General features: G+C 34.4%; 1 protein-coding gene across 4 annotated transcripts in view; it reads right to left on the bottom strand.

Moving 5' to 3' along the window:
- NFXL1 (nuclear transcription factor, X-box binding like 1) overlaps positions 1 to 27069 on the bottom strand; it is a 53195-nt gene that overhangs the window by 19044 nt on the left and 7082 nt on the right. For all 4 annotated transcript variants that reach the window (XR_009519566.1, XM_060012601.1, XM_060012600.1 and 1 more), the window contains 13 exons: positions 26747 to 26856; positions 24596 to 24729; positions 22420 to 22598; positions 22029 to 22190; positions 21826 to 21926; positions 21143 to 21257; positions 19361 to 19485; positions 18607 to 18729; positions 15145 to 15235; positions 7326 to 7446; positions 6936 to 7095; positions 6108 to 6199; positions 360 to 381 (listed from right to left, as the gene is read on the bottom strand). Coding sequence is in view for 3 of the 4 variants with exons in the window: in XM_060012601.1 (XP_059868584.1) it covers positions 360 to 381; positions 6108 to 6199; positions 6936 to 7095; positions 7326 to 7446; positions 15145 to 15235; positions 18607 to 18729; positions 19361 to 19485; positions 21143 to 21257; positions 21826 to 21926; positions 22029 to 22190; positions 22420 to 22598; positions 24596 to 24729; positions 26747 to 26856 (1535 nt within the window). In the remaining variant the exon portion in view is untranslated. The remainder of the gene's footprint in view (positions 1 to 359; positions 382 to 6107; positions 6200 to 6935; positions 7096 to 7325; positions 7447 to 15144; positions 15236 to 18606; positions 18730 to 19360; positions 19486 to 21142; positions 21258 to 21825; positions 21927 to 22028; positions 22191 to 22419; positions 22599 to 24595; positions 24730 to 26746; positions 26857 to 27069) is intronic.

The following is a 27069-nucleotide window of genomic DNA, read 5'->3' as shown; positions in this document are numbered from 1 at the left end:
TGTTTCAAAAATGACTCTGTTATCATTTGAGAACAAGTTTCATCTAATACATTTTCATTAATAATTGTTATTATCAAAATCAAAGTAACCTATCCAAAAAAATCCAAAGAATGAATCCCAAGGAGCAAAACATTCTATTCCTAAAAGGGAAATTCAATGTAATGATTCTGCAGTGAATGCATATACATAGGCTAATTCTCAAATAAAAGTACTGTGTATTTTTAAAATTAGTAGACAAACTCTTGTACTCTTTAGAGCACTAAAAAGACAATACATTGACTTTGTTATTTCTAACGACCATCATATAGAAGAGGTACATAGATTACAAGCTTTACTTAAAGTTTGTGCCTGTAACTCACCTCATGCTTTCCAAGACATTCCCTGCAAGACAAAAATAAAATGAAATGAAACATTATACAGTCTTCAAAAAGAATATTTTTAAAGCAAAGATGCTAACTCTACTAGTCTTTTTTTTAAGAATAAAAAATAAGCACGTAGGTTGCAGGATACAAAGTTAATATACAAAAGCCAATTGTTTTCCTACCTACCAGCAATGAATGACTGGAATTTGAAATTAAAAACACACCACCATTTATACTAGCACACACAAAAATGAAATACTTAGATATAAATCTAACAAAATAAATTCAAGATTTATATGAAGAAAACTACAAAACACTGATGAAAGAAATCAAAGATCTAAATACATGGAGAGATATTTCATGTTCATCTATAGAAAGGTACACTGCTGTTAAAATGTCACGTCTTCCCAACTTCATCTAGATTGAACACAATTCCAATCAAAATCCCAGCAAGTTATTTTGTGGATATCAACAAACTGATTCTAAGGTCTATATGGAAAGATAAAAAACCCAGGATAGCCAACACAGTACTGAAGAACAAAGGCAGAGGATTGACACTACCCAACTTCAGGCCTTACTATAAAGCTACAGTGATCAAGACAGTACAGTACTGGTGAAAGAATAGACAAATAGATCAATGGAACAAAACAGACAGCCCAGAAATAGACCCACACAAACATAGCCAACTGATCTCTGACAAAGGAGAAAGGCGATCAAATGGAGAAAGGGTAGTCTTTTCAACAAACGGTTGGTGCTGGAACAAAGGAACATCCACATGGAAAAAAATACAAACAGACTTTATACATTTCACAGCAGTTAATTCAAAATGGGTCACAGACCTAAATGTGAAATGCAAGACTATAAAACATAGGAGAAAATCTAGGTGACCTCGAGTTTGGCGATGACTTTTTAAATACAACACAATCCATGAAAGAAAAATGGTTAAGTTGGATTTCATTAAACCAAAAACATCTGCTCTGCCAAAAACACTTAAATAAAAACAGGTTTTCATTAACACAAGCCACAGACTGGGAGAAAATATATGGAAAACACATATCCGGTAAAGAACTTGTATCTAAACTATGAAAGAACTCTTAAAAACTCAACAATAAGAAATTAAGCAGCCAATTAAATAATGGTCAAGATTTGAGCAGAGAACAGACACCTCACCAAAGAGGATATACAAATGGCAAATAAGCATATGACAAGATGCTCAACATCATATGCCATTAAAGAACTGCCAATTAAAACGAGATACCACTGCACACCTATTAGAACGGCTAAAATCCAAAACACTGACAACAGCATTTGCTGGCAAAGATGTAGAGAAACAGGAACTCTCATTCATTGCTGGTGATAATGCAAAATGGTACAGCCACCGTGTTAGTCTGGCAGTGTCTTATATAGGTAAACATAGGCTTACCATATGATCCAGCAATAGCACTCCTAAATATTTACCCAAATGAGTTGAAAATATATGTCCACACAATAACATGGACATATGTTCTGTGAACATGAACGTTCACAGCAGCTTTCTTCATAACTGCTAAAACTTGGAAACAACCAAACTGCCCTTCAATAGGTGAATGAATAAACAAACTGTGGTATATACATACAATAGAATATTACTCAGCAATAAAAAGAAATGAGCTATCAAGCTGTAAAAAGACATGGAGGAAACCTAAATGCATATTATCAAGTGCAATATGCTAAAAAGGCTATATACTGTGGGATTCCAACTATAGGACATTTTGAAAAAGACAGAACTATAGAGAGAGTAAAAAGACCAACAGTTTCTAGAGGCTTGAGGGCTGGGGAGGTGAGGGATGAACAGGAGGTTCTTAGGGCAGTGAAACTATTCTGTATGGTACTGTAATGGTGGATACATGAGATTATGCATTTATCAAAACTCATGGACCGTACAACCGAAAAAGTAAACCTTTACCAAGGTAAACTATAGACTTTAGTTAATAATAATGTATCAATATCAGTTCCTCAACTGTAAAAAAATTCTACTCTAAGAAAGAAATTGTATTACCTGGACAGTTCATGTGACAAATAATATTTTTCAACATATACTTCATAATAATAATTTTGTTATACATGCCACTGAAAAATCATTATATCAGAGTTAGAAGGATCTTTATACATATGTTTTTGGTTTTTAAACTGAGATAAAATTCACATACCATAAAGTTTATACTTTTAAAGAGTACAATTCCACACTAATATAAGATATTAAGGGAAACTGCGTGTGTGTGGCAGGACCATACGGGAACTCTTTGTATTTTCTGTGAAATTTTCCTGCAAACCTAAAAAATCACCTAAAAAAAACAGTCTATTTAAAGAAACAAAACAAATATTTCATTTCCCTTTAAAGGGACTGGTTTAGCAATTGTTTTGTGATCCTATTCTGGCCAGTGAAATGTGAAAAGAGTTTTACTATGGGGCTTCTGGGAAAGGTTTCCTCAGTCTTTAAATAAAGAAGAAAGTGATGGTTGAAGGCTTAAACAGTGTCCATTTCTCCCTTTGGAAACTTCACTAACTGGATGGGAAGTTTATCAGAAGGGCAAGTAGCCTGAGAGCAAAAAGGACACACTAAGGATAAAATGTAAAGACAGAATCCAGGCTCTTGACGATAAATCACTGAATCAACCAGATTAACCAACCATGAAGCAGCAGTTCTACCTCCAGTCTAACTGTGCAAGGCATAAATGTTACAATGTCGCTTTTTATTTAGGGTTTTTGTTACTTGAAACAAAAGGCACCCTAAATGATACAGCACATATTATATGTGTTACATGCACATGTTCAGAATTCTTTTATCACATGGCCAAATTATTATTAAATGTAACGTTATTTTTAAAACAAGAGGGCAAGAAAACAGGAACGCTGTACTCTAATAAGAAATTATATTAACTGGATAGTTCATGTGACAAGTAATATTTTTTAATATATCCTTTACAATAATAATTTTGTTAGACATGTCGCTGAAAAATCGTATCAGAATTAGAAGGATCTTCATATATGTTTTTCTCCTTTTTAAAACTGAGATGAAATTCACATACCATAAAATGTATACTTCTAAAGAGTACAATTCAGAGGAGTTTAGTATATTCATGAGGTTGTGTAACCACCGCCACTACTTAATTCTAGAATATTTTCATAACCCAAAGAGAAACCCTGAAACTATTAGAAGTCACTCCCCATAGTCTCCTATCCCCAGCCCCTGCAACCACTACTCTACCTTCTGTCTCTGTGGATTTGCCTACTCTGGACAGTTCATATAAATGGAATCAAACAGCATGTGGCCTTTTGTGTCTGGCTTCTTTCATTTAGAATAATGTTTTCAAGGTTCATCCACGTAATATGTAAATGTATCGGTAATTCATGGATTTTTATAGCTGAATAATATTCCATTGTATGGCTATACCACATTTTGTTTATCCATTCATCAGTTGATAAAAAAATTGTTTTCACTTTTTGGGCTATTAATAATAATGTTGCTATGGACATTCATGTACAAGTTTTTATGAATCTATATTTTCAGTTCTCTTGGGCATAGTCCTAAGAGTAAAACTGCTGGGTCATAGAGTAACTCTATGTTTAGTCTCCTGAGAAACTACCAAACCCTTTTCCAAAGTAGCTACACCACTTTACCTTCCCAACAGCAATGTATAATGGTTCCAACTTCTCCATATCTTCACCAACACATCATATGTCTTTTTTATTTTAGCCTTCCTAGTGGATGTAAAATGGTATCCCCTGGTGGCTTTGATTTACGTTTTTCTAATTAATGATATTGAGCATCTTTTCACATGTTTACTAGCCATTTGTAGAACTTCTCTGGAGAAATATCTATTCTAAGCCTTTGACCATTTTTAAATTGGACTGTCTTTTGGTCTCTCAGTCTAAGAATTCTTTATATATTATGGATAATATACAAAATATATGATTTACAAACATTTTCTACCATTCTGTGGGTTATCTTTTCAACTTTTTGATAGTGTCCTTAAAGCACAATTTCTTGATAATGTCCTCTGACTTAATTTTCATAAAGTCCAATTTATTTATGTTTTCTCTTGTTGCTTATGCTTTAGGTGTCATATCTAATAACCAATGCCTAATCCAAGGACACAAAGATTTACACCTATGTTTTCTCCTAAGAGTTTAATAGTTTTAGTTCTTACTTTTAGGCCTCTGATCAATTTTGAGTTACTACTTATATATGTTGTGAGGTAGGGGTCTGAGTTCATTTTTTTCCATGTGAATATCCAGTTGTCCCAATACCATTTGTTGAGAAAAGCATTCTTTCCCCCATTTAATTATTCTGACAGTCTTGTCAAAAATTAATTGACCATAAGTGTATGGATTTATTTCTGGACTGTCAGTTCTATTCCCTTGATCCTTATGTCTATCTGAATGCCAGTATTACAGTCTTTGGTATTCTTTAATTTCTTACAACAATGTTTTGTAGTTCTCAGTGTACAAGTCTTGGATTTCTTTTATTAAATTTGTTAAATAAACAAAACGTTTGTTCTTCTTAATGTTATTGCAAATGGAACTGTTTCCTTTGTTCAATTTTCAGATTGTTCACTGTTAGCGTATAGAAATAAAATTGACTTTTGTATATTCATCATGTTTCCTATAAACTTACTGAACTTATTTAATATCTCTAATAACTTTTGTGAAGATTCCTTAGGATTTTCTATATACATGATCATGTCATCTGAAAATACAAATAGTTTTACTTCTTCATTTTCTAGTCTAATTGCTCTAGCTAGCACCTCTAATATAGTATTGAATAGAAGTGGCAGAATAGACATCCTAGTCTTGTTCTTGATCTTAAGGGGGAAAGCTTTAAATCTTGCACCATTAAGTGTGATGATGTTAACTGTGGGTTTTCATAGATGCTCTTCATCAGGCTGAGGAAGTTCTCTTTTATCCCAAGATGGTTGAGTGTTCAAGAAAGCATGTCAGATTTTGTCAAATGTTTTTCTGCATCTATCAACTGTCCTTTATTCTATTGATAAAGTATTAACAGTGATTGATTTGAATCAATGATTGATGAATGAATGATTGATGTTGATTCAACTTCATATTTCTGGGATATACTCAACTTGGTCATGATGTATAAATCTTTTTACATGTTGCTGGATTCAGTTTGCTAGTATCTGGTTAAGAATTTTTGCATCTATATTCAAAAGGGATACTGGTCTGCAGTTTTCCTGTGATGTCTTTTTCTGGTTTATTATCAGGGAAATAGTAGCCTCACTGAATAAGTCAGGAAATGTGCCTGCTTAGTGAAGCATTGGTGTTAATTCTTTAAATGTTTGGTAGAATTCACTAGTGAAGTCACTGGTCCTGAGGTTATTTTTGTGGTAAGTTTTCGGTTACTAATTCAGTCTTTTTACTAGGTATATTCAGATTTTCTACTTCTTCTTGATTCAGTTTCAGTAGTTTGTGTGTTTCTAAGAATTTGTCCATTTATCCATGCAAACAATAACGAAAAGAGTAGGAATAGCTATACTGACCCATCAAACTCTAGTTGGGGAAAATGACTCAAAAGGACATAGAGGAGCGTTTTAAGCAGTATGCAAAATATATTTGGAAAAGAATGAAACAGAAAGAGAGACTACTTTATAGGCGAGGCCTGAAATAATGACGAATTGAAGAAAGAAAAAGGAGATACACTTTGAACTATGTCAAAAGATTTTTTTTAAAAGCTAAAATTCTAATACTTACATAGGAATAGGCACTTGACATGGAGGACAAGGCAATGCAGTCTGAATAAACGCTGGTTCAGATGGCTGTTCCCAAGGGCCTGAAGGCTGGTGCTACAAGTAAAATAAATAACAATTTTTAAGTCAGAGGGGTTAAATCATATGGCCGATTTAAGGATCTAAGAAAAAACAGTTCCACGAATCCTCTGCTCAAGCCAGCTGAAATTTTTTCAAGTACTCAACAAATTGTGCTTATTGAAATATTTTATTCCATCCTTAAATTCTATCAGATTGTTCTCCTCTAACACGTTTATATTAAAAATTGAGCCAGATTCCAGGTTTTAAACGACAGAACAAAGGCAGTATAGACTCCTTCACTTCTCATAAGCCAAAAGAATAAAACACAGAATTGTAAAATCCAAATTCCACCAACAGAATTTAATCTCCATTATTTTGTTCACTGTTGTCTCCCCAGCACCTAGAAGAATGCTTAACACATAGTAAGAATTCAATAAATATTCACTGAATATGTGAATGAATCTTTGAGGAAACCAGGAGATATTTATAACCCTAAACTATAGTATATGAAGGAAGACTGACAAACTCATCTGTATGATAATTATAACATGACTATCACACTGTACTTGCAAACATTTTATTGATTTCTCCTTTTCTATATTGTGAATTTCTTAAGACAAAAACCAAGTATCATTTACCTTATACCCCAGCTCCTATCACAGTGTTTAATACCCAATAAGTACTTCATCATTGCTTGTTGAAATGACTAAGTAAAATTAAGAAAATATGACCCACAGCAATGCATTATGTCTTAATAGTACTGTTCCCTTACCCTGCCAGTTTGCTTTATTAATGCTTGATCATGACATGGAGCAGGACACAAGTGACCACATTTCTCCAAAACCTTTCGGCAAGGTTGATGACATGGAGGACAAGAGCCAAAGTGACAGCGATGTTTTTCTTGACTTGTATGATGGCAAGTTGGTGGTCGACTAAATCATAAAGTACAATTTTTAAAATTACTTTTGATCATTGAACGATTCTACCTAAAGTGCAATTATCTATTTATATACCTTCTAATTCCATACAGAATGAGCATACTGTGAATATTAATATTTTAGAACATTAAAGCAAAATTGAAAATACTAACAAAATGAAAAATCGGTATGAATTTAAATCTGTAAGACACCAGATGTAAGTCTGTACAGAGCTTTGTACTAACCTGCACTGCTCTTTGCACTTGGGGGGTCTTGTGGTACGTTCTCGGCCACAGGGTACTGTCACCTTTGTATTACCACAATTGCACTTCACATCTACAGTTTCTGGGCAGGGGTAACAGCTACCTGAAAAAAAGGTCTGAAACTTAAAGAGAAATTTCCTTAACTACCCAAATTCCCATCAATAGTAGAATCAATAAGTTTAGTATATTCACACAATGGGATACTCTAGGATGAGAATAAATGAATGAACCTCACACACATAACACTGAGCAAAAGAAATCAGACACCATCAATATACAGTATATGATTCCATTTATATAAAATAAACAGGAAAAACTAATTTATGCTGTTCAAAATCAGGATGATGATTACAAAGGACACAAAAAGTTTGAGAAATGCTGGTAATGATCTGTTTAATAATCTGAGTTCTGGTTATATAGTTATGTTCAGTTTATAAAAAATCATCAAGCTGTACACCTGCAATTTGTATACTTTTCTACATCTACACCGGTACTTCAATAAAAAGTTTTAGAATTTTCTTTAAAATTTGCTAAAAGTTCTGTCCTAAATAACAAATTTAACACATTACTCATTCAAAACGACACCAGCAAAATGGAGCTCAGTCTTTGGAAAATCTAATTTAGCAATAATTTTTTGGCTTAGTTTCATACATACATCTACTCAAGTGCATTATTTTTAGATAAATTCTCCAATAAGAGTGACTTCTCTCATAAGGTTATTAACAAGTACAGTCAATTTTCCATTACTCATGCTTTGCGAAAGACTCTAAAATCTCATTTTAGGCTATAATTCCAAATACTTCTCTTCTAAACATTTCAAAAGGAAACATTTTTAGGGTTTCAGCTTTTTACCTTCTTTTGTTATGGGTAGAAATACACAAAGACCAATTGAAAAGAAATCTTTTTAAACAGGCTATAAAGTTCTCTCCAAGGCTTTGACATCATCCTAAGGGCTTTCTTCCCACTCTAGTTTTCCGAATAGGCTACCCCATTAGAAATGAAATAATAAGAGAGGAAGGGCTTCCCTGGTGGCGCAGTGGTTGAGAGTCCGCCTGCCGATGCAGGGGACACGGGTTCGTGCCCCGGTCCGGGAAGATCCCACATGCCACGGAGCGGCTGGGCCCGTGAGCCATGGCCTCTGAGCCTGCGTGTCCGGAGCCTGTGCTCCACAACGGGAGCGACCACAACAGTGAGAGGCCCACGTACCGCAAAAAAAAAAAAAAAAAAAAAAAAAAAAAGAAAGGAATGAAGAGTCTTCAACTAGGAAGTAAGTATCTCAAGAAATTGCTGCCTAGGTGTCAGGTCCAAGCAAAATACTGAATAGCAATTAACCTGATAAAAAACAGATTAATGATGAAAAATAGTCTGGTTAAAAGCCTCTATTAGTTCAAAACAGTTCCCTAAAACAGAAGAGGTTAAGAATTTTGATTCAAATAATGATCGCAGAAAAAGAAATAAAGTAAAAAGCACCACAGGGAAAAAACACATGTGTATTATACAAATTACCAAATTTATACTTCAGTGTTTTGATAAGTATAATCCAGTAAAGTATTATCTTGATGGTAATGCAAGCCAAGTTATCCTGATTCACATGATCAAACTTTATTTTGGTCTTACCAAAAGAAAATTTGATGTCACACTTTTTAAAAATTTAATAGTGACATTTATGTCAGTTCTTACTCAGTACATTATATTAATTTCCATACTTAACAATGATAATTTTCATTCACCTTCAGCAATCAAAGAGAAACTTATCAAACATAACCTTTTTGCTGCCCTAAACTACAGCATCACTTTTCCTTTTTTAAAATTAAATCTTGAGAACAATAAGGGATAATTTCCCTGAACAGTTTTCCTAATGAACTCATTACAGACACCTGTACAACATGACATAAATTCATGTAACTTCAGTGATAATATTTTTTAAATGAAAAAGCATACAGAGTATAAATACAGTGACTAATCGGTCAAAAGTCCAGTAATTCTAGAACCATAACCATAGAAGGCCTTAAGCTTTAAAGAACTATAAGCCAAGCTTTCATATATTCACAGCGCAAACATGCACATAGCACCCTCCCCCTATGAGTTACAGTACAACTTGATTATGAAGGTATCTAGAATAATGGAAAATGACATAAAATAATGATTCTATGTATCTTATGTAACTGAGTATTAAACAAATGGTAAGAGTTGCACAACGGTATCTTCATACACTTTCCATTAAGGTAAATTTTTTTTAGGGGCTACTAAGTTTCTTTTTTAAAAAATAAACATTCTGCCAAAAAATAATTAATAATAATTGAACCTGGATCTGATCAAACCTCTAGTCCCACTAACAGTTTATAGAAAATAGAGGAAAATGTCAAATAATACTACGGAGATGCAATCTGCAAAATCCAGACTCTGTGAAACTAAATAAAGCAACCTAATTTCTTAAACAAGTGACAAAGGAAAATATATAAAAAGATGCAAAATTATAGAAGAAGAGGGAAATTACAGATTCATAGACTTTAGAGACATCAACCAACTACAATGTCAATCTTATTAAGGTTTCTCAGTCATACAAACTGAAGTAAAAAATGAAGGCATTTATGAGACAAAAAGATATGTGAACACCAGATATTTGCTGATATTAAGAAACATTAACTATTTTCAGTTTAAGAATCCATCTTTCAGAGATGCATACTGAAGTATTTATGGGATTTGCTTCAAAATAATACAAGAGGGAGATATGCTTTCAACATTTCTCCACTAAGGATGATGTGTGCTCTGCCCTTTTTGCAGATACTCTATATCAGGTTAAGGATGCTCTCTTCCATTTCTAGTTAAGTTTTCATCATATATGGATGCTGAATTTTATCAACTGTTTTTCAGACATTTACTAAAATGATCTCATTTCTCCTTTAATCTGTTAATGTGATGGAAACATGTTATTAGATTTACTAATCTTAAACCAACCATACATTACTGCAATAAACCCAACTTGGTTATGATACATTAAGGTTTTGGATAGCTAATACTGTAGTACCAGATAGCTGGATTTGAGTGGCAAAAACTTTAATATTTTACAAACATGTTCATCAGTTAAGATTGGCCTGTAATTTTCCCTTACTTTCCTTGAAAGATGATATAATGAGCTGGAACACATTACTTTTTTACATACACTATCAAATAGTTCACAAAGAGATTAAACTTATACATACTTTAAATGTTCATTTGTTAAAAATCATATGTAAAAATCAACTAGGCCTGGTGTTTTCTTGGTGAGAAAATTCTAAACTACTGATCCAATTTCTTTAATGGTCATACAACTAGTCAGGTTTTCAACTTAAAGTGAAGGCTATGTTTTAACAGTGGTCTCCAAGGCCCTATACATATTCTCCTTTCCCCAGCAATCATTTATTGCACCATCTCTCTGACCTCATCTCCTGACATGTGTCCCCCTGAGCAACCACTTCAGTCCTTCTTCAAATGTTCCTGTCTCAAGGCCTCTGTAATCAAACTACCCCATCCCCATTTCCCCAGGGCTTGATCCCTACTTCTCTCAGGATTCCCCACACATGTCATTCTCTCAGAGTTCTACCCTGACCACACTATATAAAACAGTATATACCATCCCAACTATCACAATTTTAATTGTACTCTAATTTTCTTTCTATACTTGTCACTATCTGATATTCTATATTAATGTGATTATTTACTTGTATTCTAATTGAGGGAGAATTAAAAAATAAGCTCCATAAAAGCAGGTACGTTGTCAAAATTGTTCACTCGTAATTCCAGTGCCTGGTGCTTAGTAAACACTCAAAAATACAAATTGAACGAATGACTAACTTTAGAATGTTAATGAAATTCAAATTTAATGGGTCAGTGATATACTATGACTACAAAAGGAAATAAAATCCTTTTACATGAGAACCAAAAAACCAGTTCTAAACTTTACAATTTAAAGACACTTGGGCTTCCCTGGTGGCGCAGTAGTTGAGAGTCCACCTGCCGATGCAGGGGACATGGGTTCGTGCCCCGGTGTGGGATGATCCCACATGCCGCAGAGTGGCTGGGCCCGTGAGCCATGGCCGCTGAGCCTGCGCGTCCAGAGCCTGTGCTCCGCAATGGGAGAGGCCACGGCAGTGAGAGGCCCGCGTACCGCAAAAATAAATAAATAAAGACACTGACATTTTTGGATTGGGTTGTTTGTTTCTTTGATATTGAGCTGCATGAGCTGCTTGTATATTTTGGAGATTAATCCTTTGTCAGTTGCTTCATTTGCAAGTATTTTCTCCCATTCTGAGGTTTGTCTTTTCGTCTTGTTTATGGTTTCCTTTGCTGTGCAAAAGCTTTAAAGTGTCATTAGGTCCTGTTTACTTTTGGTTTATTTCTATTTCTCTAGGAGGTGGGTCAAAAAGAATCTTGCTGTGATTTATGTCATAGTGTTCTGCCTATGTTTTCCTCTAAGAGTTCTATAGTGTCTGGCCTTACATTTAAGGCTTTAATCCATTTTGAGTTAATTTTTGTGTATGGTATTAGGGGGTGTTCTAATTTCATTCTTTTACATGTAGCTGTCCAGTTTTCCCAGCACCACTTATTGAAGAGGCTGTCTTTTCTCCACTGTATATTCTTGCTTCCTTGATCAAAAATAAGGTGACCATATGTGCGTGGGTTTACCCCTGGGCTTTCTATCCTGTTCCAATTATCTATATTTCTCTTTTTGTTCCAGTACCATACTGTCTTGATTACTGTAGCTCTGTAATATAGTCGGTAGTCAGGGAGCCTGATTCCTCCAGCTCCGTTTTTCTTTCTCAAGATTGCTTTGGCTATTTGGGGTCTTTTGTGTTTCCATACAAATTGTGAAATTTTTTGTTCTACTTCTGTGAAAAATGCCATTGAAAGTTTGATAGGGATTGCACTGAATCTGTAGATTGCTTTGGGTAGTATAGTCATTTTCACAATGTTGATTCTTCCAATCCAAGAACATGGTATATCTCTCCGTTTGTATCATTAATTTCTTTCATCAGTGTCTTATAGTTTTCTGCATACAGGTCTTTTGTCTCCCTAGGTAGGTTTATTCCTAGGTATTTTCTTCTTTTTATTGCAGTGGTAAATGGGAGTGTTTCCTTAATTTCTCTTTCAGATTTTTCATCATTAGTGTATAGGAATGCAAGAGATTTCTGTGCATTAATTTTGTATCCTGCTACTTTACCAAATTCATTGATTAGCTCTGGTAGTTTTCTGGTAGCATCTTTAGGATTCTCTATGTATAGTATCATGTCATCTGCAAACAGTCAGTTTTACTTCTTCTTTTCCGATTTGGGTTCATTTTATTTCTTTTTCTTCTCTGACTGCTGTGGCTAAAACTTCCAAAACTATGTTGAATAATAGTGGTGAGAGTGGGCAACCTTGTCTTCTTCCTGATCTTAGTGGAAACAGTTTCAGCTTTTCACCATTGAGAACGATGCTGGCTGTGGCTCTGGCACATATGGCCTAAATAGACATTTCTCCAAAAAAGATATACAGATTGACAACAAACACATGAAAGGATGCTCAACATCACTAATTATTAGAGAAATGCAAATTAAAACCAAAATGAGGTATCACCTCACACCAGTCAGAACGGTCATCATCAAAAAATCTACAAACAATAAATGCTGGAGAGGGTGTGGAGAAAAGGGAATCTTCTTGGGTGGGAACTGTGGGTGGGAATGTAAACTGATACAGCCACTATGGAGAACAGTATGGAGGTTCCTTAAAAAACTAAAAATAGAACTACCATACGACCCAGCAATCCCACTACTGGGCATATACCCTGAGAAAACCATAATTCAAAGAGTCATGTACCACAATGTTCATTGCAGCACTATTTACAAGAGCCAGGACATGGAAGCAACCTAAGTGTCCATCGACAGATGAATGGATAAAGATGATGTGGCACATATATACAATGGAATATTACTCAGCTATAAAAAGAAACTAAGTTGAGCTATTTGCAGTGAGGTGGATGGACCTAGAGACTGTCATACAGAGTGAAGTAAGAAAGAGAAAAACAAATACTGTATGCTAACACATATATATGGAATCTAAAAAAAAATGCTTCTGAAGAACTTAAGGGCAGGACAGGAATAAAGATGCAGACATAGAGAATGAACTTGAGGACACGGGGAAGGGGAAGGGGAAGCTCAGACAAAGTGAGAGAGTGGCATGGACATATATACACTACCAAATGTAAAATAGATAGCTAGTGGGAAGCAGCTGCATGGCACAGGGAGATCAGCTTAGTGCTTTGTGTCCACCTAGAGGGGTGGGATAGGGAGGGTGGGAGGGAGATGAAGGAGGGAGGAGAAATGGGAATATATGTATATGTATGGCTGATTCACTTTGTTATACAGCAGAAACTAACACACCATTGTAAAGCAATTATACTCCAATAAAGATGTTAAAAAATATATATAAATAAAAATAAAGACACTGACAAATCAGAGAACATCCACAGGGAAATGCCTATGGGGTTAATACATCTGCCATTTTTCCTAATGGGCAGGCAATATGGTATAACGGAAATATTACTAAACTTTGGGTTCACATCCTGACCCTGCAACTAGTTCTATGACCTTGGGCCAACAGTCTCTTTGCCTGCTTCCTCCTTCTACAAAACAACACTAATACCTTCCAAGATTCCTGAAAGGATTAAGACATTAAGGGAGATATCTAGTATCCACCTAATCCCAAAGGAAGACAACAAAAAACAGTACAGTAGTTTTTCCCAGGTCACAAAGCTGTTATTGGGTTGGCCAAATTCGTTCAGGTTTTTCCACAGATATGGAAACACCCAAACAAACTTTTTGGCCAACCCAACACTATGTTCACTTTTGACTCAGTACCTCTTAATTTAAACCCATGCTCTTTCCACTACCTTATACTATCTTTCAGTAGATTCTATTTCATACCAACATACTCCAAATGAGTAAAGTTAACTCAGTTTTCAATCTCTAATAACTTAGGCACCCCTGAGACCCTTTCAGGTGGTCTGAAAGAATTTATATACATAGATGAGAATTTTCCAGAAGCTATATGACAAGGGATTATCACAACAGATTGAATGCAGAAGCAGATATGTGAATCCAGCTATCTTCTATTAAGCTAGACATTAAAGACATTTGCAAAAATGTAAAACAGTATCATTCTTCTCACTAAACTTTTTTTTAGAAAGTAGCTATTTTTCACAAAAAAGTTACTGTATTAAGATGTAATGGGTACTATGGTACTATTTTTCAATAAAATAATAAATATTATTATATTTTAATTTAATTTCAAATACAGTAAATATCAGCAGATAAAATCCACATTAACTAAAGGTCTTTGGGTCCAAAAAGAGTGTAAAAGGTCCTTGAGACCAAAAATTTTGAGAACCACTGGACAGAATATATACAATCCTTTACTAGACTTAATTTCATATCAATGTCTAAAATTCAAAATACTACTGAAAAACCTATTAATTAACTTAAAATCTATGTGGGGAAGGTTGGGTAGAAGTAAGGAAACAACATGGTATTATTGAAAGAACAGAAGTTTATATTCAAAAGGTGTGGGTTCAAATCTTGGCTATAATGCCTTACTAGATATTTCCCTAAGTAAATCACTGAATCCTCTTCAGCTTAAATTTCCTCATCCATAAAATAAAGATAGTGGCAACTGCTCTAACTTCTCAAGATTGCTAAGAGTAAGATAATAAATGTGAAAGCTCTCTATCAACGAGAAAGCACTATGTAAATATAAACATAAAATTACAGCTGTTGTTAAATTTTACCTCTATGGCAGACAGATGGACACTTATGGTTTCTACATCCTAAAGTCCGTCCACAGTTTTGATCACAAGGTGGACAGTTTCCAGGGCAACACTGAAGGGAAAGCAATACATAAAGAACAGGTAATTTGAAAACCGTACGTAATATGAATGTCATTACTAGTTATTCACAGAACTCAGGGAAATCAAAAGATAGTTCTTTTCACTATAAGAATAAAAGTATTCAAGAATATCAACATTCTTGTGTAGAATACGTTGTACTAAGAACTTATAAGTTTAAGTAGACAATGACCTAATTTAGTGAAGTCAAGCTAAATTTTCTTGCCCTTTAGTTAATTATTCTATAACTTAAAATAGTTCCATAAGATAGTTTCTCTTCTACTTATCTACACAGAAATTGACAACATTAACCACAGGAATGGATCTGGTCAAACCCTATAGTCAATTGAGGCAAATAATCTGGCTATTTTTAAAATTTAATTACAATAAAACCCATTCAATATATAGATTAGTTTGGCAGTTATTTTCAAACCAAAGAGTCAGAGACTAACTAAAGGAAAGAAGGAGAGATAGGCTAATTGCTTCTAGCGCTGTTTTGTTACTCCCTGATTTCCAATCTGTGAGAAATATAGCTGTCTATGACCTGTCCCAATTTTCATTCATGAACACAAGGTAACTACTTAAAGTTCCATCTTGCCATTCTAACTCCTTGACAAACTTTGGAAAGGAAATACAGACTACAATTTTCTTAAAGAAACTTGGGTTTGTAACCTACTTCAGAACAAGTTTCAGTATACAAAAATAGCTCAAAACAAAGTACACGTTATTGAAAAGCAATTAAAAGTTAAAATAGTTCATTCAATTAAGCAAATATTTACCAAGTAATACTATGTGCCTATCACTTTCCCAGTGGCAGTGGGAAAAAAGGAGGTTATGTGGTCCACAACTTGAATAAGCCTTTAGATGTTTGTTTCTCACCATGATGAGTAATAATGACCAGATTTACTCTCCTGCCTTAAACAACTAGAAAATCAGACAAAATATTTGAAACAGCAGTTTTTAGACATTAGACAACTAGGCAGCACAGGACAGAAACCCCTATGAGAACAGACACAAACAAGGTGAGTCCTATGATAGCACAAGCTTAGACCTGGACACAAGGAAAAAGATCACAAGCAGAGTCCAGTGGTCTTACCAAGTTAAGGAGACAAAATTCATAGTTCAGAGAGGCAAGTGTGGTTAGAATTTGTGGAGAAGTGGTAGCACAAAGCATAAAGTTTATAATGTCTGGAAACCAATCAAAAGTCACCTAGCAGTAAAGAATAACCCAAAAGGAAAAGAAAACTCAATCAACAAAAATAGACCCAGAAATGATAGATGACAGAATTGGTAGACAAGGACATTAAAATAGGCATTTGAAGTATAACCTATTCACTTATATTCAAGAAGACAGAAGAGAGCATGAGCATGAAAAGGACAGACATGGAAGATATAGAAAAAGTCACAACTCTAAGTCTCAGAGATGAAAAAATACTGTCTGAGACGAAGAAACACAGGATGGGATAAACAATGGGATTAGACAATGCAGAAGAAAATTAGAGAACTTGAAGACAAACAATATAAGATAACATTAAATATGAAAATTAAAAGGACTAAATAATAAATGTAGCATCAGTGACCTATGGGACTTCAAGCAGCATGACACACCTGTCACTGGAGTCTCAGTAGGCAATGGGTGGGGGAAATATTTGAAGAAATAAAGATTGAAAATTTCACAAATATGATGAAAACTATAAAGACATACAAGAAGCTCAACAAAAGTTGTACTAAAGAAACATGAAGAAAGCTATACAAAGGAACATCACAAATAAATTACTGAAAACTAATGATAAAGAGAAAAATCTTTAAAAATAGCCAAAGAAAAAAGATACATTACATACAGAGGAACCAAGATAACAGAGATAGTGGAGCAACGTGTTTAAAGAATGGGAAAAAAATTGTCAAACTAAAATTCTACAGTAAAAATATTTTTCACAAACAAAGGCTAAAGACAGTTCACAAAAGTTGCAAGAATTCATGATGAGCACTACAAGAAATGTTAAAGGAAGTCCTTCAGACAAAAGAAAATGAAATCAGATAGAAACCTGAATCTATATAAAAGGATGAAAAGCACCAAAAATCATGAGTTTGATGATAAATATAAAAGACTATTTACTTTTTCACATTCTTTAAAAGATACCTGTTAAAGCAAAAATAAAAACAACATATTTGAGGTTTATAAAATACATGGGTATAAAATGTGTAAGAATCGAATAAAGGAGGTAAAATGGAATTATTGAAAGACAACACTCAAACAGAAGACACAAAAAGAGGGAAAAGAAACAAAGAACAGATGAAAAAATAGAAAATTACAGACTTAAATCCAACCATTTTATTAAAGATCACAATAAGTGTAAATGATCTATACCCAAATTAAACGATAAAGATTTAAAATAAAATAATTATCTAAATAAAACAATTATCTAATTGCTGTCTATAAGAAATCCACTTCAAATATAAAGATTTGAATAAGTTCAAAGTAAAAGAATGGAAAATATATACTGTATGAACACTAAGCAAAACAAAGTTGAAATCACTATATTTAATAGATTTAAGAACAAAGTATCTTACCAGAGATAGAGGGATAATTCATAATAAAAGGGACTCAAAAAAACTTCAAATCTACAGACTCAATAAAATTTTCCAGTTGACCTTATACTGAACCAAGATTCTATAAATAAGATCTGAACAGCAGAAGTTAAGCCTCTAACATGGCAAACAAACTACCACTAACACTGCTATGATGTTTTAAAGTCAGGGAACAGGGACTTCCCTGGTGGTGCAGTGGTTAAGAATCCACCTGCCAAAGCAGGCGACACGGGTTCAAGCCCTGGTCTGGGAAGATCCCACATGCTGCGGAGCAACTAAGCCCATGTGCCACACTACTGAGCCTGTGCTCTACAGCCCGTGAGCCACAACTACTGAGCCCGCGTGCCACAACTACAGCAGCCCGTGTGCCTAGAGCCTGTGCTCTGCTGCAATGAGAAGCCCACACACTGAGACAAAGAGTAGTCCCCGGTCGCCGCAACTAGAGAGAGCCCATGCGCAGCAACGAAGACCCAATGCAGCCAATAAATAAATAAATAAATTTATTTTAAAAAAAAAATAATAAAGTCAGGGAACAGAAACAGCCAAAGAACCAAGTAGAAGGAATTATGCATAGGACAAAAAGAGACCCTTGTTATTTAAAAACCTTGTAAGATTTCCCACTAATACAAACAATAATGTAGAATATTTATTAATATTTCATATGGAAAGCAAAGAATATGCCTAAGTATTTGAGGAACAAGTCAAGATGGCACTTATCATGGGCCCAAAGATGAAAAATCCAAGAGAATTTTAAAATCAGTTTTCCAAGCTTATTACCTTTCTCCTACACTGATGCTTCTGACAGTCCCGCAACTTAACACACTTAGTTTCACAAAGATACGGTTTATGACACGGCATTCGTTTAGTATGCTTTCCACAACGACAATGCTTCTCCACTTCCTGGAAGAATCAAATAAATGCTATTAAAATTGACTTTCGTTGACATGATTTTTTTCACACTGTAATCTCTATAATTACTAAAAAATGAAAGAGAAAATTTTAAGACTGTTTTGTATGAAAGACTTTTAAAAAACTAAAGGAGAATTTCCTAAGACATTTGTTTGTTCCAAAAAGACTTCACAGAATTTCCATTATTCAATTTAGTAAAAATTTGATATTAAATAGTAAAACAACATCACACATTAAAATCCCTTATATCTAGTTACACAATAACATCTACACATCTAGCTTCAGAAAAACAAGAAAACTGGATTATCTAGTAGTATGTGAAAACCAGAATGACATCTAGGCATTTTTTCCCCTATCATCCCTAGGCCTAATTCATCATTGCTTTGAATATCTTCTGAGGATAAACAACCCCACACTAGTCTATAAAAATGATAACATTCAAACTTTTACCAAGCAAAACAAAAAAAAGGTAATTTCAGATTTAATTGCTGGCATACTCTCCTGCTTCATCATAAATATTAGATCATGACACAGATGTTTATGAAAACAATTACAAAACAATCCCATTTGACATATTATGACAGATAACTGTTAAAAGTAATCATTATAGGACATGACTAACTTGTCTACATGTTTCACAAGGACCTCGGTGACAACGCTGTGAACATCTGTGGATTCCACATTCAAGGACTTTGTCACAACTGTCTCCACAAGTTGGTACATCTTCTGTACAAGGCAAAGAAAACTCTAGAAGCAGACAAAAAAAATCAATATTAAAAATAACATACATTATTATAAAGTATTAATAACGTGCCATGTACTTCTGGATTCCTAGAAAATGACAGGTCTTTCAGACTATGAACTTTTGCATCTACATATTTATTGGAAAGTTAACTTTAAAGAAAATAACCCCTATATTTGTAAAGCTTATGCCTTTTAAAAAGAATTCGATACATGACAAGTTACCATTCTCAAGAAGCATATATATATATATATATATATATATATATTTTTTTTTTTTTTTTCCTTTCTTTGAGGTACGCGGGCCTCTCACTGCTGTGGCCTCTCCCATTGCGGAGCACAGGCTCCGGACGCACAGGCTCAGCGGCCATGGCTCACGGGCCCAGCCTCTCGGCAGCATGCGGGATCCTCCCGGCCCGGGGCACGAACCCGTGTCCCCTGCATCAGCAGGCGGACTCTCAACCACCGCGCCACCAGGGAAGCCCCAAGAAGCATATTTTTATGAGCTAACTACTTCAGAAATACTTTTCTAAAGAAATGAGTAAGCCCTTGTAAACTACTATGAAGAATTCTACAATATATAGAACAATAAAAAAAATTTGCTCTAAACAACCTCATAGGATGGAGGAAAAAAATAGATCTAGACTTAAAAACTATGAAACTGACCTTTAACATAAACATATTATAACAAGTGTTTGCAATAATCTTATAAATATGTGTGCTGGTACTGGTGCTGAGTCAAGAAAGTGAACTCGAACTGTAACCCTTCTATGCCTTGATCTCAAAGTAGCCCAAACTAAATTCACCTATAATCTAATACCCAACAATAACAATAGCTTATAATTATTAGGTTTCCTTTATGTGCTGGCCACTATACTAAATACTTTACGTGCATTTTATCATTTAATTCTCACAATTATCTTATAAAGAAGGTACTATTACTGTCCCCATTTAACTTGAGAAAACTGCAGTTCATGAAGGTGAGATTTGAACCCACATACGCCTAGTCTTTTTTTTTTTTTTTTCAAATTTTAGCAGAGATTTATTCATGGATGGAAAAAAAGAAAGGGAGAAGGGGAGAGGAACTAAAAGGAACATATCTTGGAACACTTACATTCATCATAATCTTATTTAAACAGATTTACATGTGTCCGCACACTATTCAGAATGGTGACCCTTGGATAATCGAAAATAATGAATCTCGAAAAACAGCCTATTTTCACTCTACTTCACAGTTTTTTTCTGGGTTTTCTTGTCTGTTTGTTTGTTTCTTTCTTTATCAGCATGCAGAGCAGCTTATTGACATTTACTTCCCCAAATGACTTTTCCTCACTGGTTGAAAGAACTGGGGAGTTGGGAGGGGGTACAGATGGAAACCAAAGGTACACCTTCAATGTGCTTTGATGGACTGAAAAGCGGTTGGTCTGAGATTGACAAGCCCCCCATTTCAGAGGCTCAGGAAGTTTGGGCCCAAAATCTGAGTTCTTAATCCACTATGCTATATTGTCCTCTCATCCAAATGTACAGAAATCTAATATCAAATTTGTATTATTATTGAAACTACATTATGAGCTCCCAGAGAAATCTAATTTAATTAGGAAAGTACTCTAATTAGCATGATAAATAATTATAATCCCATTAAAGGTTTTTTAAAAAGTCTTACTTGACTTCTGACAGGGACAGAACCTTTTCCCAGATCGAGGACATTCTCCACAAGCACCTACATGGCAAACTTGCTCACACGTATGATTACCACATGGCAGTGTTTTCCCACATACCTAAAATAAAATGCAATAAGCACTAACGACTTAAAAGTTAACAAAAGACTTTGTACATGACATAATCGTTTCTCAGTCACAAATAAGCAACTTCTTTAGATTCCTCAAATTATGATGCTTTATATCTTACATAGGTATCACATGTATATATGCATAAGCATATACATACACATTGCTTATGCGCCAGGGAGTATATTTTTAAAATGTAATAAAGGAAAAAGAACATGCAGTTTCACATGGTCATCCACCAAAGATTTCCAAATGGTACTAAAACCATGCCAATTCTAAGACAATCTACAGAATCAATACTACTTCCAATTGGATTAACTCAAGAAGAGGGAAAAGAGGAAAGTACATACGTACTAAATCCAAAATTCAACAAATAGCTGTTAATTTGAAAAAAAATTAAAATGATATTAAATTGAAAAAGTTGCCTAAAACATGAATATAATGCATCTGAGTTGCTATTCTTCCTTTCCTTTTATCCAACTAAACCTCATTAGCATTTCTAATTGTTTATGCTTCTGTATACTTTAACACCCACTCCTCAAAATGCATATACACTTACTTGATCACAGTGCCACAGTGGACTTGCACAACTTCTTTCAGCTACTTGTTTGCCACAGACACACTTTTGCCTACTAACTCTTGGACAGGGTGGGCAACTTCCTAAAATCAAAATGATAAATTAGCATGGAATATTATAAAAGCAACACAGACTGCTTTGACTTCTGCTTAAGGCCGGAACACCTAACAGGTATGACCTTTTACCTGCATGACAAGGATTTTCACATTTATGTTGTCCACAAAGCAATTTCCGTCCACATGGCAGGTGACAGGACCATTCCTTAGCACTGCACCGACGAGGGATAGGTTTTGCTTTCTTACAATAACAAGTAGTTGTGACCATCTTAGGACAAGGAGGGCATGGACCTAGAATCCAATGAAAGGGGGAAAAAAAATCAGAAGTCCAAAGTAAAAATTTTCAGTTCCTACACCTATCAGTAATTTCTAAAGCTTTCCATACTGATACTTTAAAAGGCAATCCCTTCCAATATTTTCTTATGTAAACTTAAGTTCTGAGTTCAACTCTCACAATTTTTTTTACTTCAACATGAGAAGAAATAACCACCCACAATTAGAAATATAATATATAACTCACCTGGATGGCAGAGAAGTAAACACTTATGGCCACAAGGAGGTTTAAAATCTCTCTCACATACTTGGCCGCATGAATGAGGCACAAGCCACGGATCTAAAGGTGGATCTTCCACTTTGCCACAATAGCAGTAGTACCTACTAGGTGTGTCAGATCGTTTGTATTCAAACCTACATTTTGGACTATGAAGAATGAAATTGCTGAAGTTAATTTCAATTATAAAAGTGACATGAGGCAGAAATATAAATATACTTAATAACAGAGTATACACAATCAGTTTTATGTTAATGTAACCTCTGCTCCATCTTTATATTAGTAAGAAACAAGATTTTACTAAAATCAATTTCAACCATCTAGAAGAGCTCTGTCCAATAATTTCCTGAGATGATGGAAGTGTTCTATACCTGTCACGTCTAACACAGTGGCCATTAGCCACACATGGCTAGTGAGCACTTGAAATGTGGCTATTGCGTACAACTGAGGAAGAAACAATTTTCTATTTCATAATTTTTAAGAATTTAAATAACCACGTGTGGATAGTTGCTACCATATTAAACAACACATATCTAAAATACAGCTACAAAAGAAAGCAACATTAGCTTTCTACTAACAACCTGAACTTTATTCTTGAGATATTCATTCCAATTTTATAAAGTTCAATGTTTTAAAAGTTTGGTTGGGTGGTCTACAAATAAGCAAAATGTATTAGTAATAGCAAGAAGAAGAGAGACATCGGTTATAGGTAGGTAATACAGCAGCAAGAAACATGACTTAAAATCTAGAATTACGGGGAAAAATGTGTGAAAATAAACAAAGAATTTCGTATTTCTCAACATCTAATACAAAATATATATATTTCAAATGCACCTAGGTCAAAGAAAAGTTGAAATACTGTTGCACATTCTCTGCTAAAGCAGATTTTTACCTATCAAGATTAAAATAAAGCAGTTTTAGTCCTAGAAGCCAAACTAACATAATAAATATAGAAAATTTAATAAGATTGGATAATATACACCTGTAGTTTTTTGTTTATTTGTTTGTTTTCATTAAAATTAAAAAGAAAGGAAGAGAGAAAAAATGAAAACACAGTTTGGGAAACTCTGCCTATCCATGGTTATCTTTTTAAATAGATGAAATTAATTGGAATTAATTAAAATTCTCTTCTTATTTCTTAATAATATAATATGAAGCATATTCCAAGTTTCCTGTGGGGAGCTGATTAAGATCCTTCCATGTTTGTTAATATACAGAGTAAATGCTCAGACAAATTTTAGATTATTCATACTGAGAGAGGAAAAGAAATTGAAGGGGCTAAAGAAAATGGGAGGTGGGAGTGGAAAAGTAATTTTGTATATGTAAAAGTTTAATATAGATTATTAGAGAAAAATGTTATGTTTTAGTAGTAACTTATAGTAAAAGAAAATTCCGTCACTAGTCTGGCTTTCTGTCTTTGGAAAATTGAAACTTGAGAAGAGAGTCACATGAAAGAGAAGAATAGAGAAATTTTTGATGTTTTCTTTATAAAAAGACGTTTCTGCATTTTAAAATATTTAACTCTTTTTACCTAGCAAATCTTCTAAATTATGGTAAAAGTTTGGATCATTAATTCAAGCTGGAAGGAAGGAAAGTGACTTACAACCCAGCTAAGGCTACAGACCGTGACTTTAAAGTGATACCAATTTACTTAAGTGTGTTGTTTTCTGTATGAAGAAACAGAGAAGGCAAATTATAGTGGTCCTGAAAGAATGTGAGGCTATTGATTTACACCTGCAGTTTTGAGAGATTTTGAGGATAAAATCGGAAGTCATTGATCAAAATGTTAGAGGACAGTCTTGTACAATGTGATACCAATACATACTAAAAGGAGCTCCAGAGAGAAGTACCAGAATTTTGATGGATTCTATTTCTAAAGAAATGAAAGTTCTTTAAAAAGGATTACTAAGGAGTCATTTTGCAGGGGAAAAACAGAGTCTGAATTATTTATTAGTTAGCAAAAGGAACTAGTAGTTATATAAACTGGGGTGGCAGGGGGAGCCATTAGCAGGTCTCATATCTTCACAAACCAAATGACTAATTGAAGGCCAAGCACGGATACTGAAACTGCCAATAAAGCAACTGAGGAGCTACAATTTTCATTTATTTTACAACTAAACATTCCAACTAAATTAGAAAAAGTTACCAAGGCCAGGGATAATCTCTCTTTCCAAAATCATCATCCGTCAAAGGAGAAGATACCAGAAACTGGCTGTCTTTAGCCCACTTCTGGATACAGGGCATGTGAAATATACAGAAACATCCTGAACAACTCCAAACCTAAGACAAAGGTATCAGAAATTAACAAGCATGCAATGATTTTTCTTTGATAATTCCACAATACTTTAAAATAAGCACCACACCAAACTATTTAAGAGCTACATAAGGATTAAGGAAAAAACTTTCCTTCCGGCATAACAGAAGAAATGTTCTTTATAAGAACTAATGTACATGTAGAACACTTTAAAGAAAAATAGTATTAATCATGCTGATTCATTCAGCTAGAAACAACTACTGCTAACGTTCTGCAGTCTCCAATTTTTTTGTATATATTTCATACTTTTAAAAAATGAGGTCATACTGTACTGATATATAACTTTATAGCCTTTTCTTTTAACACAGTATAAGCATTTACCCTTATCAAGTAGGTTCATACAATATGATATTTATAGCTGTACAGTAGATATCATGTTGATTTGTCTACCATAATTTAACCAAGTTCAGGTTGTTGGAAATTTAAGATTTTTCCAATTATAAATAACACCACAAAAAAATCCTTAAACACAAATATGTACATACAATCTCTATGTTGCCCTACAGTTATATAAAACCTATTAGTCTAGCACTTAATGCTAAATTCTAAAAATTAGGTGAGCAAAAAACTTCAGTGTGTGTATATATATACACACACACACACAACAAACACACATATACGAAATTTAACAGCTTAAGGAATAACAGAAATTAATTTTTTTAACCAGCCAATACTTTGCTATAACTGACAAAAATCAGTTCACTTTTCATCATAACATTTTGCAGTTGTTCAATAAAATCAGACATGGAATATATTGCATAAGCCGGCAGGAGCACTGAAAAAAAGCCAACTTCTTAGATTGAGTTCCCCCCAAGGCAGTGCCTAAGAAAAGAACTGGGATGCATAAGTAAAAGGCCAAGATAGGGAAGAGGAAATACCAATAAACTGTATATTGCTGAGCTGACTATCAGGGCCAAAGTTCAGTCCTGCTAGGGATGCTCTGAAAAACCACGTAAAACATGCCTAGGACACCCCCAGCCCCAACCACTAACAAACAGGAGGCTAGGGCAGTCATCCCCCAGCTCCCTATGGTGGAATGCTGCCCCAACGGACATTAACTCTGCTCTGCACTACACCCATTTCCTGGCTGAGTCAGTTCTCAAGGAGAAAGCACTGAGGTTGGGAAAAAAAAAATTCACACACATAGCAAGTGTTTACAGTGAAACTGCATCCGCATGCAGAGAGCCTATTCCTCCACTGCAGCTGAAATCAGAGTAAGACAACCAGATGTGACTCAGGGCACCAAAGGCACCTGCGTCTGCTACACTATCCTACCCGATATATTTTAAATTTCTGATTCACTCTACACGACCAATCCATTTCACATCTGACCTGTCTTTCTTTCTCTAGGCAATGCTGCTATAATAGCAGTGGATTAAGCTGAGGTCTAAATGGTGAGTCTATCATATTCAGTCATCACATCCCCTTAATTGCTTTATTAATGCCCTTTAAATGTATATATACATAACTTCACCGTTAGGCCATAGCGTCTCTACGTACATGAGTTTTCTCTGAATCCATCTCTCCCCATTAACCCTAGCCACTTTCCACACAAGAGAAGCTCACTAATAAACTCTAATTGTCATTGCTAGGTTTTACTTCCTTGAAGGCAGGGAGCATATCTATGTTATTTTAAACCTGCTGAAAGTAATGAAATATAGTTTACTTAATATTTCAGTATTTATGGGAATCTCTAAAGTACTGATACTAAAAATGCTTTATCAAATTGACATATGCATTGACACTGAAAATATTTGCTTCATTTATTTTAATAGTGCTAAAAACATTGATTGCTCATTTAGAGCTATTTTTCTTTTAATTAAAGATTCCCAAAAATTGAGTATCAATTCATAAAGAGAATTCTCAAATGAAGTATTCTTAAACAAAAATAAGCAAAAAGAATAATAAATGGTTACAAATTATAAATGCAAAATAAGACATTTGGGGGAGATAACAATAATTTAGATAAGGAGAAAAACTTACTGCTTGGTTTCTCTTCACTGAAGCAATACAAATTAAGCATGTCATAGCCCCTGCTTGAAAAGCTTCATTTACATACTGTTTTGTTCGCTCTAACTCACGAACATCTCCATCTTGAAATTTAAAAATTGAAAACTTCAGGTTAAGCAACATCTGAAAATAACACAAACTCACTAACAGCACCACATTATGTGAGAACTGTCTAGTAATACCAATTGCTCAAAATATAGCTGAAAAAATGAGAAGTTTAAGAAAAAAGCAACCAGTGAACTGCCAAGAGGTCACAAAGTCCATGCATTACATCTTATGTACTTGATTCAAAAACA

This window comes from Delphinus delphis, chromosome 5, assembly GCF_949987515.2.
Source record: "Delphinus delphis chromosome 5, mDelDel1.2, whole genome shotgun sequence".
Lineage (NCBI taxonomy): Eukaryota > Metazoa > Chordata > Mammalia > Artiodactyla > Delphinidae > Delphinus > Delphinus delphis.
The sequence above is the reverse complement of the archived record's forward strand: the minus strand, read 5'-3'. Positions and strand labels throughout refer to the sequence as shown.